This window comes from Pseudonaja textilis, chromosome 2, assembly GCF_049901715.1.
Source record: "Pseudonaja textilis isolate UNSWEBS1 chromosome 2, rPseTex1.2, whole genome shotgun sequence".
Classification (NCBI taxonomy): domain Eukaryota; kingdom Metazoa; phylum Chordata; class Lepidosauria; order Squamata; family Elapidae; genus Pseudonaja; species Pseudonaja textilis.
The window spans coordinates 59,988,151-60,006,181 of record NC_141991.1 but is presented as its reverse complement, the minus strand read 5'-3'; the positions used below and the strand labels follow the sequence as shown (position 1 = coordinate 60,006,181).

Below are 18,031 nucleotides of genomic sequence, written 5' to 3'. Positions count from 1 at the left end.
AGTGATGCCTCCATTCCTATTGATGCAAATATTTGCATTTTTTTAAATATGGGAATGGGAAGGAGGCACTCTCTTATCTTAAAGCAAGCTCTGGTGCTTTCTTTTCAGATTAATGCCAACTCACTTGGAATGCCTTTTGGCACAAAGGAAGTGCATCATTTTAACCTACTCTTTTGAGCCATTTAATCACTCCCAACTTTGTGTCTATTTTAACTCTTATTTTTCCAGATGCACTAAGATAGACATTCCAAATTAGAGCCGCTCTTACCGAGGATCCAAGATCTAGAACGTGTTATGTGTATCTTAACAATTCTTTGTTAATACAGTACAAGCAAAAACTTGGAGAGATTTTTGAGCAGTTCTGTTCGATTTTTCTGTCTCTGAAGGAGCTTTGTATTAGAAGAGTGAGCTGTGCAAAAGCAGACTTTTAAGTATCAAATTGATGTGAATGTAGAATTGTCACTCTAGTGGGAACCTCCAGCCACATCACTGAGACTCATTCAAACTGTACTGACCTATTTGATGAATCCTTTGATGTCTATAGGGAGGGACAGCCTTGCCAGGGCATCAGTGGTGGCATGCCAACTGCCCATCATTTGGCCCAGATCTGGTTCTATTGTGGTCCTTTTTCCACTCGTGGGATAAATTTAGATGAGAATAAAAGGAGTAAATACATCTCCCAGTACTTACTGAGTCTAGCTTCATTATAAGAAGTAGATTTGATCAGCAGAGTTTGTTATTAGAGTTTGCAGGAGAAATTCAAGTCCAGAAAACACACAGATGACTGATTCAGCAGGATCATTAACTTCTTTATAAACATATTAACATATTGAAGTAAAGTTTACAATACCAGTAGTTTCTTTCAACGTAACATAAGCACAAACAGCAAGCAGCAGCAGCTCAAAGCAGCTATCAGTTTCAGTTTTGAATTCTCAGCAAAGCACACAGAGCCAAACCATACCCAGGATGTCAGCTCCCATTGGCCGGTCTGTTGCCATGCTTACTCACTTGCTGACTTTGTTAACTATGTCTCTACCAGTTAATGAATCCACTCTGACAGAGTTGGTGCTGCTCAGAAGCAGGGTGAAAAATATGGACGGACATCAGATCACGAGTAGGGTTTATCTTGCTATTCCATTGAGCCCTGGTGGCTCAGTGGTTAGAATGACGAACTGCAGGCTGCTTCTGCTGACTGCCTGCAATTTGGCAGTTCGAACCTTACCAGAGTCCATGTTGCCATCTTACCAGCCTTCCATCCTTCCGAGGTTGGTAAAATGAGGACCCAGATTGTTGGGGGCAATAGGCTGACTCTGTAAACTGCTTAGAGAGGACTGTAAAGCACGGTGAAGCGGTATCTAAATCTAAGTGCTATTGCCAGTGCTATTCCTTCTGCAGTTTCCTCTGTGCTTGTACCCAGCTTGGTGTCCCATTTATGAGCCAAGGATCATAGGACTGCCTCTTCTGCTTTCTCTGTCTGTGACCCAAATACTTTACTTCCTTGGTCATAGAAATGCATAAAGGATATAAAGAGCTACGGAAGATACAGGTAGAGCTGGATTTACAACCATTTCCTTAGTGGCCGTTCACAAGTTATGACACTGAAAAAAGCGACTTATGGCTGTTTTTCAGTCTTATGACCATTGCAGCATCCCCATGGTCATGTGATCACAATTCAGCCGCTTGGCAACTGGTTCCTATTGATGATGGGTGCAGTGTCCTGAGGTCATGTGATTGATCCCCTTTTGCGACCTTCTGACAAGTCAAGTCAATTAAGCCAGATGTCAGCATTCCAGGGAACCTCCATTCCAATCAGTAACTCCGAGACAAGCGTAATCTCAAGAGCACCTTTATTAGAATAGCACCTGGCACATCTGTGAAATCTCGAAGCTAAAAGTTTCCTGGACATCCCACAATGTCCCAAACTACAACCCATCCCCCCTTTCTCCCATCATCATATCACACGGACCAATCACGATCTCTCCCAGTGTAAGATCCTTTTTCTCTGCTGCGCCACACTTAATAACCTTGAACTAAGGAAATAATTTTATTTTGTCTACTTAGAACTACTCAGTTGAAATCACACACCCCTCCCAACTTCTCAGGCTATGTGGCAGCGTGGAATATGGCTTCCAAAGCTGACACCAGAGTCACTTAATAACCAGGTTACTAACTTGACAGCTGCAGTGATTTGCTTAACCATGGTGGCAAGAAAGATCGTAAAATGGGGCAAAACTCACTTAATAACTCTTGCTTAGCGACAGAAATTTTGGACTCAAACTGTGGCCGTAAGTCGAGGACTATCTGTATAGTATCCTTTTATAAAAACGTAAAAAAGTATCATTTTTAAGGATACTTTTTAAAAAAAGAAAATAGATTCTCTCCCTTTCTTAGAGTTGGCAACTCTACTGGCATCTGCTTGTCTAAGAGAGTAGATTCTTTTAATCTGAAGAGGGCAAGGAATAAACCCAGACTGCCTTCATACACAGTGGGTGGCTCTGTCAGGACCAGTAGAATTCTGTCTCTTATTTAATACCACTATGATTGCAGTGTTCTGACCCAAATCTTGTTCCAAGGAAACAAATACCAGAGGTAAAAGCAAAACCTTTTAATGCTTCTTTGCAAATTCCGTTCATTCAGTTAAAAGAAAACTATGAAAACTAATTGTCTCTGATAAGAACGAGCCTTGCCAAGGTTGTGCAAGGCTGCCAAGAACACTAGATTAAGTTGCCAAGAAATATTCAAAACAAAAAGTCTCCAAACACAAACCAGGATAGTCCGAATGTCCACAAAGCTTGAAGAGCACGAACTTCTTTGCTTCCTGCAAAGAATCCCAGTCTCTCAGGCTGGCTTTTATCTCTTAAGGGAGAGGCCATTACTTTGCAGCCTTAATCCTGAGTCACCCATGCTGCTGCAGCTGCTCTCTCCTTTGAACAGCCCTGCGCACATGCGCACTGAGCACAGGCTCCTCAGGGACGTCTTCATCACTGCTGCCAGCCTCCACAATCTCCAAAGGCAACATTCCTGGCCCCATCCCTGCATCACACGAGGCCCCTCATCCAAGGCCTCGCTCTCCAAGGCCTCAGCCGTCTGCACCTGCTGCCGGCGAACCATAACAAGTGGTGGCTGCAAAAGAATTGTAGTTGGGGAAGTCCAAGGACTTTTGAAAAAGGAGCTTTGGCAGCCTCCATCAAAATAACAAAATGGTTGCAAACAGCAGCTGTATGAGTGGTGAAAGATCCTCTCTTATGGCCTTTTAGCGTTGGAAAGCACAGGAAGGAAAGTTGTTTCTTCCTTCTCCAAAGTCGTTCAAGAGTGGACTGGAAATGGAGAGGCTGCTTCTGTTTTATCTCAGTTCAAAACAGAAGTGTTTGGGGAAGGAGGTCTCTCACAAAGAAAACTTACAAAAGATATGGAAATGGGATGCCGGGGGCATTTTTTTTTTAAATTTTGCAAGATTTGTTTTCTTCTTCTCTTAGTTTGATCCAGCTACCACAGTAGAATCTTCAGTGAGAAAATCTTTTATATGCCCTTTGAAGGGTACCTCCCAAAAGCATGTGGGCCATTCTTCCCTTTGATGTTTTATTATCTGGAATGGTATTCCCTGTACAGAATAGAAATAGCACCTTGGATTTACAGCGACTGGGTAGCCAATCCTTTAATGACAGCCACAAACCTCATTTCTTCTTTCTCTCCCTTAAGCCTTATTTACAGTGCATTATGACAAATGTCCTTTTTCTTCCCTGCTCTAATTCAAGCCTTGAGAAAGGCAGAGTGAAATGGTCATAGAAAGTATATTTATTGGAAATACACATTCTCTCTTTCTCCCAGGTATTTTAAAACAAATAAAGCTGTTCCAAAATGTTGTTTCAATTTATTATTTCTCACTAGTTTCTCTTTTCTGTGGCATAAAGAAGTGTTGGCAAATTGCGAGGACTTTGTAGCTACCTTTACTAATGAGTTAAGAACAGTATACTTTCTCTCTCAATTCCTGATGAATATGTCAGATTTGGGTAGCCTAAAGAAGAAACTAAAGGAAAATGGGCTACGTGATAATAAAAACAACCAACAGGTACTTTTAAAAGTGATTTATTATAACATACTTCTTTTTGCGGAATACAGAAAGAGAGGCTTTCTTTCTTTAAAGCTCTTTTATTGAGAATCCTCTTTGTTGAGGCACATCCAGGGACACGAATGAGTCAATGACTGATAACAAAAGATGAACTGCCTGAGTCACAACCAATAGAAGAAAATATTTATACCAATAAAGAAAAATATTTGTAGCTCAGAGTTGTAATGAGGGGTCCATGATACTCTCTGAGCTTGGAGCTTTTCTTGCAGACATGTCATCACCCAGCTAGGAAATATCACCTGATATTAGCTAGCACTGATGATGTTAACTAGTTGGATAACAAAACATCTGCAAGAAAACAACCAAGCTGGAGTGCACCAAGGACTCCACAGGAGTCACAATATTGGAGTATGCAAGATCTCATATGTGCAGTCAGAATCTTCAATGAAAGGAAAGTAAGGCAGCCACCTTCAGCATGATGTTCTCTATCTGTTGGAACTGCAACTCCCAGAATTCCTTGATCCCATTGCTTTTGCAGTCTTAGCACTTTTGTCAGGGTAACAGGCATTGTGCCAAGGCTGTTTATTGCATGGCATCTATGTTTTGATAGTATTTTCCTCATTTATCATGTTTTAATCAGGAATTGGCTCTCATAGTATGAATGTGCCGTTTGAATTGCAAATGGCCACCATCACTGTGTGAACCCTCCGTTCTCTCTGAGCTTAGTTGTTTTCCTGCAGACATTTCATTATCCATTCAGCACTGATGATGTTACTTAGTTGGATAATGAAACGTTTGCAAAAAAACAACAACCACCAAGCTCAGAGAGCATCAAGGACCCCATAGTTCAACTCTGAGCTACAAATATTTTCTATTAGACTGCCATCATGCCCTTCACAGTGGCATCGGTAACTTTCATGGCTGCATTTGTAGCCCTAGCTTGCTACCCTGTGTAAGAAAGAAATGGTTTATCTTCGGTTATCACACTCGTACTTGTGTGTGGCATCTTGGCCATTTCACTTGGAGTTCACTTTGTAACAGAAGAGCACAACTTCAGGAAAAGTGTTAAGTGGCTTGCCAAGCCACCTGCTTTCCAAACCCAGTCAGCCGGAGTTAAAATGAAGAGTAAATGTGATTAAATGAATCACATGTAATTAACATGAATTAATACATAGTAAATAAGATTATTGGTTTTTTTTAAATTTTATTTATTTTCAAAGTGCATATCCATTTACATTTTTAACAGTGCTGTGTCAAACGTTTACGTATTTTGACATTTATTTCCCATATTAAACCTTAGTAAATAAGATTATTCATGATGTAGTTCAGAACTCTTACCCTTCCTAACTATTCTTTTGAATTATAATTTGGCGGCATCTGGGGAGAAAGGCTCTTCCTGCTTCTGCTGTTTCTGGGAGCTGCATAGGCTGTATCCTCCCCCCCCCCGCCCCGCGGTTTATATTGATTCAAACATTTAGTTTTGACCAGCAAAACTGGTTTTATGAAAGGAATGCCTGGGTTTCTGCGTTAGTTTATTTAAGCAGAAAAGCAAAGATATCAAATCAAAGGAAGTCTGGGGAATGTTCCCCAAGACTAACATGACTGAAAATTCCCAAGTTAATAATTTATGTGTCTATTTTATAGGATTTCTATGCTAACGCAATTGCACTGCAGAGTCCTCCTCTCTTTTCATGTGGGAAAGATGCATGGAAGTAAACGGTCCCACAAACTTTTCTCTATAGTGCTTCCTCAGGACTTAATCCCATATTATTGTATTTAAAGCAAATCCTTATGAAATACATATTTTTGTAATAGAAACACACATATAGAGGATTCTATCTCCACTCCTCCAGCTTGAAAAGGTTCATTCCTCATGCTGAGCTGCAATTAGCCTTAGCCATGATTTGCTTAACAAGCCAGAGTGGCTGAATTGACATATGACGATACCCAGTTATATCTTTTGACTCTGGGCCAGACAATGGCTTGTAAAACCCCAGGCCTGGAGGCCACATGAGTTTGGATGGGGAGAAATATATCTCCTCCATCCTACTAAGGCAGAATGGCTGGGGGAAGGTTTGGTTCACCCAGATCTGAGGATATCCCATCTTAGACCTTGCTTTCTTGATGAGGGTAACAATTTGCTGTTCAAGGTTGGTACACAATCTGGGGAGCTCCTTGGATCTGCAGCTGGTGTTCGCTATAGCCAGGAAGATCTTTGCACAACTCTGCCTGGTGCACCATGGAAGGGTCACTCCTCATGAATGCGCTAGTCAACTCACAGGTCCAAAATCTAGCAGCATCAGCAGTAACTGGCATGTCTCAATATGTCCATGTAACATCTCTGCTTCACAAACTGTACTGTTGCTGGTTTGTTTCAGAATGTGATTCAAGATGTTGGTTGTTACCTATAAAGCCCTACATGGCATACAACCTGGTACAGGTTATGGGCATAGGAAATATGGCAGGACATGAGGAATGGGCCACTCCCAGAGAATACTCGACCAGTGTTTTATATCAGTTTTATATTCCAGCTCTTTGATACCTGGATATCAGACTTTCAGTAGCCCTGGCTTCCAGCTTGCTACTGACTGTCTGAGCTCCTTGAGTCCACCTCCTGGTTGTTGTTGTTGTTCTCTGGACTAATGGTCTTGAGGAACTTCAATTTGCCTTACCTTGGAGTGGAATCTGAGGTCGCTCAGGAATTCATGGCTACCATTATGGCAATGGGCATCATGGGACCGTGGTCACACACCAGATCTGGTGCTCCTGTCAGAGCAGTGGCTATGTGATCTTTTGCTGGTGGAGCTATTAGTGTCCCCTTTGTCATAGTCAGATCATGTCTTGATTACTATGGGATTCTCTGAAACTGCAATTCACTGCAGGGAGGCTGGATCCATTAGATTGGTCAACCCCTTGCAACTGATGGACCCAGAGAGATTTCAGAGGGTAGCTGGGGGTTGTTCCAGTTGCATTGCTATATGGTCCTTCTGAAATTTATTGCTGTTTGGAATACAGGGTTGATTGAGGTGTTGGATTGGATCATGTCTATGTGACATCTCCCCTTATGCAAATGTCATTCTGCATGATTTATGGATGAGTTGAGGGAGATGAAATGGGAGATGTCTAGAACAATACTGGTGTTCAACTACGTGCAAACCTGATTTAGACCATCAGTTACAATAGCAAGAGGCCTGTCTTTCAGCAGCAAAGACAGTGAAGTGGCAATGCTATTCTGCCCATGTTGTGCCTTCAGATTGCCACCCCACAGACCGGTTTGGGGTGATATCAGCCCTCTTGAGTAAAATGGAGCAAGGAAACCTTTTGTAGGGACTGGTGGAAGAATTTGCTCAGCATCTGTTGGACAAAATTGCTCAGATATGCTCACAGTTGGATGCTGGTCTTCAGGAGATGCCTACAGTAGTCTTGCCTGGTTATCTGGGAAAGTTTTGAATTTGTTGGACCTGAGGAAGCGAACAGGATCCTTAGAATGATGGGCTCAGTCACTTGCTTTTTAGATCCATGCCCTTCCTAGCTCATGAAAGTAGATAGAGGGTGTTGTGTGAATGGGTCCTAGCTAGTGATTAATTTTTGACTAAGAGGATTGTTCCTTTACCTTATAAGGCAGCTTCATATGCCCCCTCCTGAAGAAGCAATTACTGGATCACACAATACAGGACTTTTGCCCAGTAATCAACTTTCCCTTGGGGGAAGGTGGTTGAGAAGATGGTTGGGTAACCCCTTCAGCAAATCCTAGATGCATCAGATTATCTGGATCCTTTCCTTCAGATTCCAGACTGGGTATGGAACAAAATCAGCATTGGTTGCACTTTTGGATGATCTCTGGCAAAGACAAGACAGTGGTAGGGTGTCTATCCTTGCCTTACTTGACTTCTCAGCAGCTTTTGATACTGGTTTCCTTTTGATCGTGGTATCCTCCTGAAGCAATATAGAGGATTATAAGTGGGAAGTACACAGTTGTGCAGGTTCACTTCTTTTCTATGGGGTCCGTTCCAGTTAGTAGTGATTACATTCCCACCCTTGGCCTGTTGTGTGATGCCTCACAGGGATTACTTTCCCCTCCCGTATTCCACATCTACATGAGCCCACTAAGTGAACATATCTGTTGACATAGAAAGTATTGTCAGTATGCTGATTATAATCTTGGTCCCCGGTAAATTTAGTGACACTTGGTCCCTGGTGAATTATATGATACATCCTATCCTGGTGTCTGGGGCTGTGAAGGTCTGGATGGGAAACAACATACATCAAATGAACCCTGGCAAGACTAAGTGAATTTGGGTTCTATATCACCAGGAGCTGTGATGGTGCAGTGGTTAGAATGCAGTAATGCAGGCTGACTCTGTCCACAGCGATGAGTTCAATCCTGACTGGCTTAAGGTTGACTCAGCCTTTCATCCTTCTGAGGTCAATAAGATGAGGACCCAGATTGTTGGGGCAATATGCTGACATTATAAACCTCTCAAATAGTGCTGTAAAGCACTGTGGAGCAGTAGATGTCTAAGTGCTATTGTTATTGCTTTGGTACTAGATGAGGTTGCCTTTCCCCCAACCGACTCTGTGTGCAACTTGGAGGCCTTTTTAGACCTGTGACTCTGCTCAAGGAGCAAGTGGCAGTCATGGCTAGGCGAGCTTTTGAACGACTTCATATTGTGCATCAGTTGTACCAGTCCTGGTTCAAGGGGCCCCACTCAGTCATTTTTGCCTCGGTGATTGCCTGGTTGGACTATTGCAATTCACTTTACATTGGGATGGCCTTGAAAAGTATTTGAAAAAGTTCAGCTGTTGCAAAATGCAGCAGTGTGAGTAGTTATATAATATATAGCACACATTACACCTCCGCAGCAAGAGCTATACTGGTTCTTAGTTTGCTTCTAGGTCCAATTCAAGATGCTGGTATTGACCTTTAAAGCATACATGGCACAGCCTCACCCCAATTTTCATCCAGTCATGTCACCAGATCTAACAGAACGGGCAGCTACATTTGGTGCGTCCTAGGCCATGGGCCTTTTTTTTTTTTTTGCTGTGGTTCCCACATGTGGAATTTTACACCACTCCCTAAAGTGAGGAGAACCTCATCACTTCTAGACTTCTGGAGGTCCATAAGACTTGGTTATGCAGGCAGGCCTGGGGATATCAAGGGACAGGTAAACCAACGAGATGAAACCTTTACTATTAATATCCCTTCATTTATTAATCTTGCTTTAGCTGCCTTTATAGTTTGTTAATGCTTTAAATTTGTGAATGATACTGATTTTAGATACTTGTTTTAATTTTGTTGTACCCTGCCCAGAGTCACCTACTTGGGAGATGGGAAGCTATACAAATTAGACAAACACTTAAGGGACTACCTGCCTCCCACAGCATCTGCCTGGCTGATTCTACTCTACAGGGCTGGTGGCCTCCAGGTTCCTTTGATTGAACAACGTCATTTATCAGGATCCTGGAAGTGGGCTTTCTCTGTAGCAATGCCTGCCCTCTGGAAAGAGCTTCTCCTTGAGGTCTGACAGACTCCAGTCCACTGTTGCTTAGAAGAGCCATGAAGATCTATCTCTTCACCCAGGCCTTTGGTGAGGGAAAATGAGACCACTGCTTCATTACATTTGCCATCTTCTATATCTTTAATGTTCTACTGATTTGATATTTTTCTTGTTTCCTTCTTGTGAGCTGCCCGGAGTCATTGATAGATGGGCGGCATCCAAGTTTAATACTTTATTATCGTTAAAATAAATACACAAAGGAAAAATGGCTCGGTTAAGAGAAAAGGGAAGATGGAAAAAATTGTGGTTATATAGAGTTGTAGAGTTCCTGAAAAAGAGAGAGATGAGAAGTTTAAAGAACAAAATGCAATGCATGAAGCGGTTGTTTCCTTAAACCTTTTTTTTTTTTTTTTTGCATACCACATTAAGTGGCTAGCTCTGAAAGGGACTAGAACATTGGATACGTATGTCTACATAATGTTCCCCTTTCCATTCACTAAGGGAGTCACTACTGCTGGGTTCTTGCTGCTACTGAGAGTGGGAATGCTGCCATAATGAATTCTTTTGCTGGAGCTAAAGGGGAAGCTAGCATGGGACCAATGGCAATCTGTGCAGGTGAATACCAAGGGCTGTACAATATCCATTCTATTCTTTTTAATACAGACAAATGTTTTGACAATACCAGGACAATTTGTCTAGTACAAGGCTTGGATCTGCAACCAGTTGTACATTCTCAGCTTATGTGTTTTGGCACTTTGCATGGACTGAAAGCACATCTGTGTCTGCTCTGAACTGGGTAACTATTAGGGTCAGTATATCTGGGCTGCAAATATTTGAACAATCACCAGGATAACAGTGAAGAATTAGAATGTCCGATATCCTTTCAATACCATCTAATGGCCATCTGGATTTTTGCTGAATATTTTAAGCTTAAATCATATTTTGTGGAAACATTTTGCTTAAAAGTTGCCCATCTTGGTACTAAGGGCCCTGGTGGTTAGAATACAATACTGCGGGATATTTCTGCTGACTGCCAGCAGTTCAGCAGTTCAATTCTCATCAGCTCATGGTCGACTCAGTCTTCCATCCTTTTGAGGTCGGTAAAATGAGGACCCAGATTGTTCCAGGCAATATGCAGACTCTGTAAATCACTTAGAGAGGACTGTGAAGTGGTATATAAGGCTTATTACTATTGCTAAACAGACAAAAAACCCCAAGCAATCCTGCGTTGCTGAAAAAATAAATTAAAAAAAATCACAATGTCATGCTCAAGATCCATGATCATAAGACAGAGCCATTCATTGTAGTTACAAGTTACAGTATATGGCTTAGTGTGCGCCAGCAATAATTCTTTATTTAACAAATCATAATCACGGTGTAGCATACTATGGGCACAAAGCCGTAGAGTCCGGATTTGTGGAAACCCCTGTTATGCAACAGGTTAACCTTGATCTTTAAAGCTTATCTAGAAATACTTGTTCTTATAGTTTCTATGATTGATGAACTTGAGTCGCTGATTTATTTTTCCATGAATCAAAACATAACTAAGATGTGTTGGTTATTCTGAATTAATGGCATGGTCTAGAGATGTATCTTTGCCCCTTTGCAGGTCTTCTGTGAACATAGTATCGGTGTCAAGTGGAAATTTAATCAACAATATTTCCTCCAGCATTCAAGACAACAAGAAAAGTTTCACCTGCCGATTTCCTGGCTGTCAAAAGGCAGGAGTCCAGCTGCCAGGGAAAAGAAAAAACGAACAATGCTAGCCTTCACTGTGTTCTTAGATAAAACATTATAAAATCTCCTTTTTTTTCTCCCCCTTTTATTAATCATTCCAGTGGCCAGCTAATACTTTCTGGGTTTTGCCTGACTCAAATGTACAACAATTAATTCTCAGTTGACAAAGTTTATATTTTTATTAAATCAATGATAAGTTACAAAGGAGGAAAAATATAGAATTATATGTACAGCATTTCCAAAGATAAGCCAAAGAGGATTATGGGGTAGGAGGGAAATTCCTCAGAGCCGCAAGAAAAGATGAGAGCTTTTTGCCGGGAAGTGATAGAGGGAAATTAAAGAGATCTGTACCAGCCAGGGTATAATGCCAAACGGACAACTGGTTGTATTGATTTATAAGAATATCCGCCCCCCCCTTTGCTTTTTGCTCCAATCCTCCCCTTTCTTGTGAAATCAAAATATTGGAATTCATATTGATTTACACCATCTGAGAATTTTATATCTGTAAACCTACAGCATTTCTTCATTGATGGCAATCCTTTAACCACCATACAGCCAATGACTTCACAGGCATGGTGGCCTTTCTATACCATCCAAAATGTATATTTGCAAAGCTGGGGGCATGAAATAATCTCGTCAACAAACAGATGCCACTGCCTTTCAACGCTCCGCATCTGCAGATATCCTTAAACCCAATTATCCTGTTTTTTTTTTTTTTTGAGTCAGCCTGGTTAATTTTTTTCCCCCAGACACCTTTGGCATCGTACCCAATTGTGTGAGCTCAACATAATCAGGGCTGTGTGAAACCTGTGATTCCTGGAGGAATCCAGCAAAAACAAAAAAAAAACCCCACAGGATGTGCTGCTTGGGAACTAGCATTTATTTGGAAAGGGGCAGGTTGATTTTCTTGCTTCTCCCATGAATTGTAAAACATGGGTACAATGCAAACAAACAAACATTCCTCTCCCAAAATTACCATGCACAAAGGACATATGTATGCGTAGTTGCATATGCTATACAGGTCAGATAACGAACTTTTTATGGCACAGGATGTGGTTGCGTGCATGCAGAATTTTAAATATTTTTTTTTGTTTTGTTTTACTTGAATGCAGACACTACACACAGCCCTGGGCTTTGCTAATGAGTCAGTTGGTTCCACAGGAGAGGCAGAGCAAAAGGCAAGTTCAGTTTCTTTTCTAGCCTGATTCACTGAACAAGCACATTCCATCCAACACCTTATAAAGATAACAGTTTGCTATTCACCTTGTAGCATTTGAATAAAGAAATACAACATGCCAACTTGAGTCAGCAGTCTGAGTCACTTTGGAGAAGCTATACTGTTTATAACCAGTTAGGAACTTGGTTGTAAAATCCTTGGCTTGGCAGTATATTTTCTGTACATTGCAAACCTCCAACTCTTTACTCAGGAGCAAGCTACGCTGAATTCCTGCTAGACAGGACCTCAGTTTATTGAGATAATTACCAAATGTAGCTACGTGGTTGGCTATCTCTGGGACGACACTTTATCTTAGACAGAAGGGTCAGGATAAATTATAATTCCTGTCTCTTCACTCACATGAATTTATCTGCATTGACAAGTGCCCTCCCAATAACAATAGATCAGAGGGAATGGGGATAGTGGGGACTCCTTTTGGAGCATGTACTCATTCCTTAAGGCTGCAATGAAAAGCTCCCAGATGTAATCCTTGTCATCTCCAGGTAAAGCTGGGAAATTCTCTGTCAGATACCTTGGAGAGTCACTATCAGCTAGCAACATAGGAGACAACATAGAACCAGAGATGGCTGGACTTGTTATTAAATGGCAGTTTCCTATGCTTAAGAGTAAACAGGGTTTTTTTTTATGACTGAGTAGAGCTGAACTATAAGGAGTTGAACAGTATTAGTAAGTACTCATTGGAGACAACATCCCATGAGGATAAGATAAATTCAAAGATGCGTTCAGTGGCATGATAGCTATTCTATGATCCGCTAAGAAGAGATTTCCTGAGGTATCTGCCATAAAAAAGTCCATGCAGTAGGTGTCTTCCATTGAGACTAAATAGAATTGGCAGCCAGTGCTGCAGATTCAACTTTAGTAATACACTACACTATCTGATTAGCCTTTGCCCAGGTTTTTAGCAGGGAAGCCAAATATGCCAAGGGTTGCTATGCAACTCCCTGTCAACAAGAGAGGGCCTCTGGTAAAAGTTACTCCTTTCAGTCTCTTTTTATTCTAGCCAGCTTTTAGGGGGAAGCAAAAATTCAGAACCCTGTGTGTTTGTCAGAAACAGCCATGATTTTTTTTAAAAATTGAGATTCTTATATAGTTAGAATGAGATACATAAGCAGCTTCATATCGAGAGAGAAATACTTAGAACAGAGAACCAAAAAGTTTGCTTCTTGGTATGTTGCGTCACATATAAATCCTATATGCCTTTTTCTTCTTTATCAGTCAGATTTTTTTCCATTTCCCCCCACTGAAAACAATCATCCATGAGATATAGCAGTGGCACAGCATATGCTCTATCATTACCATTGGTCAAATAAGCTTCATCTACTCCCACAATTGAGTTAAGAACTTTCCCAAGACCTCCAGTGCCTTCAATTTGAAATAGAGAATTTGTGTATGATTCAATTTTTCTCTAAGAAAACTGGTAGATTTCCTAACAATACAACAGGAAATCAGATGGTGAGAGAAGCCGTTTCCTGAAGGAGATCAGATACGTTTAATGGAAGGTAAGAAATCATAACACTTTGCGTGTGTAATTGTCCAACGGAGGAGAAAGTTTAAGTTTAGATGGTCTTAATCACTACAGACTTCTCAGCTAGGATCAAATAGGAACTATGGAGAAGAACCAGTTCTCTCTCTTGACTCTTAGTCAGCACTGCTCTCAACAGCTGCCGTGGTTTTATTCTCTCTCATCTCCTTACTTTCCAATACAATTGATTTGCCTCTCACATCACATTTAGTCTTCCCCCATGTAACCTCATTTTGGAGTGGCCTGATGTTGATGCCATCTCGTGAAGCATGGGAGGGCCCCCCCAAATTTTCCCCTCCCTGCCCCACAGCCCCACCTTCCTGCTTCAGTATGGGGAGAACTTCTGTCTCTCACCCTTCTTGCTTGAATTGGCTGTGGAGATCTTGGTCGTGTAGGTGGCAAGGTTGCCATTGTGCCCCGTGGCTGAGGAAGGGGGCAGTGTCAAGAAGGGAATGGGTTTCAAGCCGATGAAGTTGGAGAGGGAGATGGCATAGGGGGGACCAAGCAAGGTTGGGGGAGGTGCGGCCACTGCTGTCAGCGCTGGGGCTGGCGAAGGGGTGAGGGGCTGGGAGAAAGTCATGCCGAGGTCAACGGGGGGCGTCTGGGAGGTAGATTTGGCCGTCTCTAAACTGAAGAACAAGAAGGGAGAAAGAATGAGACCTGTGCATGCATGCCCATTTACATATAAAAATGCAGACATCTGTGGACATATACTTGGAAGTATATGTACCAATGTGTGCTGGAACAAGCTTGCACACAGCATAATATGCATAGGTATGGGTTAATATGTATAGTTTGCTTAATACATATATAACAGTATGGTTATGGATATGGATATGCATTCACAGAAAAGACGTGTTTTTACTGGCATGCATAATGACATGTGCAACAGAATAGGTACACACACAGAAATAGTGAACAAGGTGCTCTGAAGCATTTCAGCATCTGGGTAAGATCTTTTTCTCCAGAATCCCCCTAGGACTATGATCATACATTTACAGTAAGGAATTTTGACTGTGATAAAAGGAGCTTGTTTCCTCAATCAGTGTTCAGAGCCGGTTATGTTGAGGGAAGTTATCTTATACTTTTAGTAGCTCCTGTTTATATAATCAAAGCATTCCAAGGTAGTTCAGGCACTTATGTGTCTTGGACCCATGACTAATGGCTTGAATCAATATCTGAATTTCACACCCTGAAACCAATTTACCTGTCGAAGCTGAAGGCGGTGAGCGGCAGCGGTGATAAAATTTAGCTTACTTCGATTTTGAATATGTAAAGATATTAATATATAAAATAAGTGCCAGAATGATTTCCATGAGAAAACTGACTGTATAAACAGGAAAGCGCGTTCTTCAAGACGCAGGCCATGTCCTATCAGCCTGTACCCTAGTGGCCATAATGCACAAAAAGAGAGCAACAGTTATTTTCCTGCTCCAAATCTTAAAGCATCTCAAGTGCCAGATTGTGATACACCATTGCAAATATCCTTTCATGTATTCCATTCGAGTGTTGTTATTTTGTGGATAAAAGGCAGTTATTCCACACTGAAAACAAGAGTCCTTTCTGAGCAGAACTGAAGGCTGCATCGGTACTTGCAGCTGCAAGGGGAATTTGAGGGGAAAGCAGAGGCAGCTACCCAAAATACTGTAGCTAATGATAATAGTCTTAGGCTGGCTCATGAGAAATTCAAAGATTGGAGGCTGTCACCTAGGCTGGAGAGACAATGTGCAAAACTGTTGACACTTGTGGGAGTGCAGCAGGATGTTACCTTTTAACATTCCTGTTTATTAAATAAAAGGCAGAATGGTTGCAGAAACTAACAACTCACCCACCATAGCAAACAGTGCTTTTTGGTTCCTACAAAGCTATCCATCTAAAAGTCCCAGGGCTTAAGACACAGGAGGAGGAAGCCACAGCAATACCTGCATATATCTGTGACAAATGAGGTCTCCTCCCTGCCTCATCCCCCCCAGAGGCTGTATTGGCTCTTACCAGGCTGTGATGAGGTATTGAGCCAAAGTGATGCTGACTGGTGTGCCTGTGATGGTCACATGACGTTCGGAAGAACCCTCTGTCTGGTTCCCGATCTTGATGTGCGCTCCAGACATTTGCCGAATCTCACTAATCTTGCTCCCCTGCCGGCCAATGATGCAGCCAATGAGCTAAGGGGGACAAAGAAGAGGAATCATCTATAGGAGGGAAGGGTGCGAGGAATTTCATCCCTCAAGAAAACAGCTGAACTAAGTTGCATAGAGAATACTGACTCATTAAGTGATCGATTTCTCGCAGTGAGAAACAGGGCTGTTGGTGCCTTATTTACAGTAATGTTTACTTTTTAGACAAGAAACCCCCAAGATACAAATAAATGCTGCAATGCCTTGTTTCAGTTATGGAATCGATAGGCCGTTCCAATCTGTCACAACCTGGCTACAGCACTATAATCAAAAAATGCCTTGCCAAAAAGAAAAGTAACATTTAGAAACAGATGTTCCACTGATCAAAATAGAATAAATGGAATAGAATAGAAGAAACCTATCATCCAATCCAGCCTGAGGCCTAAGGATAGAGTCAGATTTTATAGCTTGTTTAAATAAGGCCAGGGTGGAGCTCTATAAATCTGGAAGGAAATTGTGTCCAGAGGGCAGTTGCATGACAGAGGCCTGCTTCTGGGTCTAACTGGATGATTATTTAATCAAGTATTTATCAATTATCTACAGGGATCCAGAATATGGCGGACTACTGGAGATAGATGATTCCTCAAATAACCAGGTGCTAGGCCGTGAAGCATACATGTTAACCAGCACCCAAACTGCATGTGGAACTATCACTGTAGCTTGTGGGAAGGTTATTTTGGGGGCACACCATGGCACTCCAAACTGCTCACACTGTTGCATTCTGGACAAGCCACAGCCTCAAGAGCAGCTTCATGTACAATGAATTACTGGAGTCTATAAGATGATCAAAACATGAGTGAATGTCTTAAGGCCTCCCAGTCTAAGTATGGCCACAAGTGAAACACTATATAAATTATGCGGAAGTTTTCTAGCTACAAGTTATGAGTCCAAGAAGACCCAAATTTTAGCACCAATCCTCAAGAGGGGAGTACAATCCTATTTGGGATTAACAATGAAACCACTCCAGACTCAAGAGGTGCAAATATTTACACTACTCAGTCTTGTCAGAGATGACCCTAAGCACATCCTTTCCAAGCCAGGATCATACAACCTCCACATACTAGAATTAGACATGGACAATATCATTTGGCTACCCCCTAAACCAAGGTAATTTGACCCCAAAATGACAGATCACCTTACTAAGTGGCCTCATGAAGATGCTAACCAGGAAAGATGGGAACACCAAACCTTAAGAATCCCACTTAAAGAGAGGATTCTGGCTCAATTTATCCCTCTTTGTCAACACTGACTCAACCCAACCACAGAGAAAGGAAAACCACCACAGGAACACTTTCTCTCCACCTCCTATTCCCTTCAGGCAATCCAAAAAGATACCATGATTTATGGTATCAAAACCTGCCAAGAGATTAAGTAGAACCAGAATGATTACAGCTCCTTTTGTTCTGACTCCATCAAAGTTATCAACAAATTCTAATACCATCTTGATATTATACCCTGGTTTGAAACCAGACTGAAAAAAATCCAGATAATCTGAATCTTTCAGGGGCCACTGACGCTGTAATCTAGAGACATTCCAAAACATTCAAGGGAAGGTTGGAACCTGAATGAAAATTGCCTAGGACAGTTGGGTCCAGTGAAGGCTTTTTGAAGAGACGACACTATATTCAAGTCAGGAAGTGCCACCATTCCCTCAAAGAAACACACCACACTGACCAATGGCACACCACTGGATGGCCATCACCAGCCAGGAGGCACATGGATCTAATGTAGAAGTGGCCAGGTTCATCAGCCCAGAGGTCACTGTCCTTTTCTAGAAGCCACGGATTCAAACTC

The 18,031-nt window shown here is 41.8% G+C and overlaps 1 protein-coding gene across 5 annotated transcripts in view; it reads right to left on the bottom strand.

Annotated features, from left to right (window-relative positions):
* Positions 1 to 5,345: 5,345 nt before the first annotated feature.
* The window catches only part of PCBP4 (poly(rC) binding protein 4), a 53,093-nt gene continuing 40,407 nt past the window's right edge, over positions 5,346 to 18,031 (bottom strand). For 3 of the 5 annotated variants that reach the window (XM_087924036.1, XM_087924037.1, XM_087924038.1), the window contains 4 exons: positions 16,056 to 16,225; positions 14,418 to 14,692; positions 11,264 to 11,300; positions 5,346 to 9,895 (listed from right to left, as the gene is read on the bottom strand). In XM_087924036.1, the coding sequence (XP_087780162.1) occupies positions 9,709 to 9,895; positions 11,264 to 11,300; positions 14,418 to 14,692; positions 16,056 to 16,225 (669 nt within the window). In that variant the 3' untranslated portion in view covers positions 5,346 to 9,708. Of the gene's footprint in view, positions 9,896 to 11,263; positions 11,301 to 11,464; positions 14,693 to 16,055; positions 16,226 to 18,031 lie in introns of those variants that run through there. The other 2 variants (XM_087924039.1, XM_026725179.2) reach the window with 2 other exon arrangements.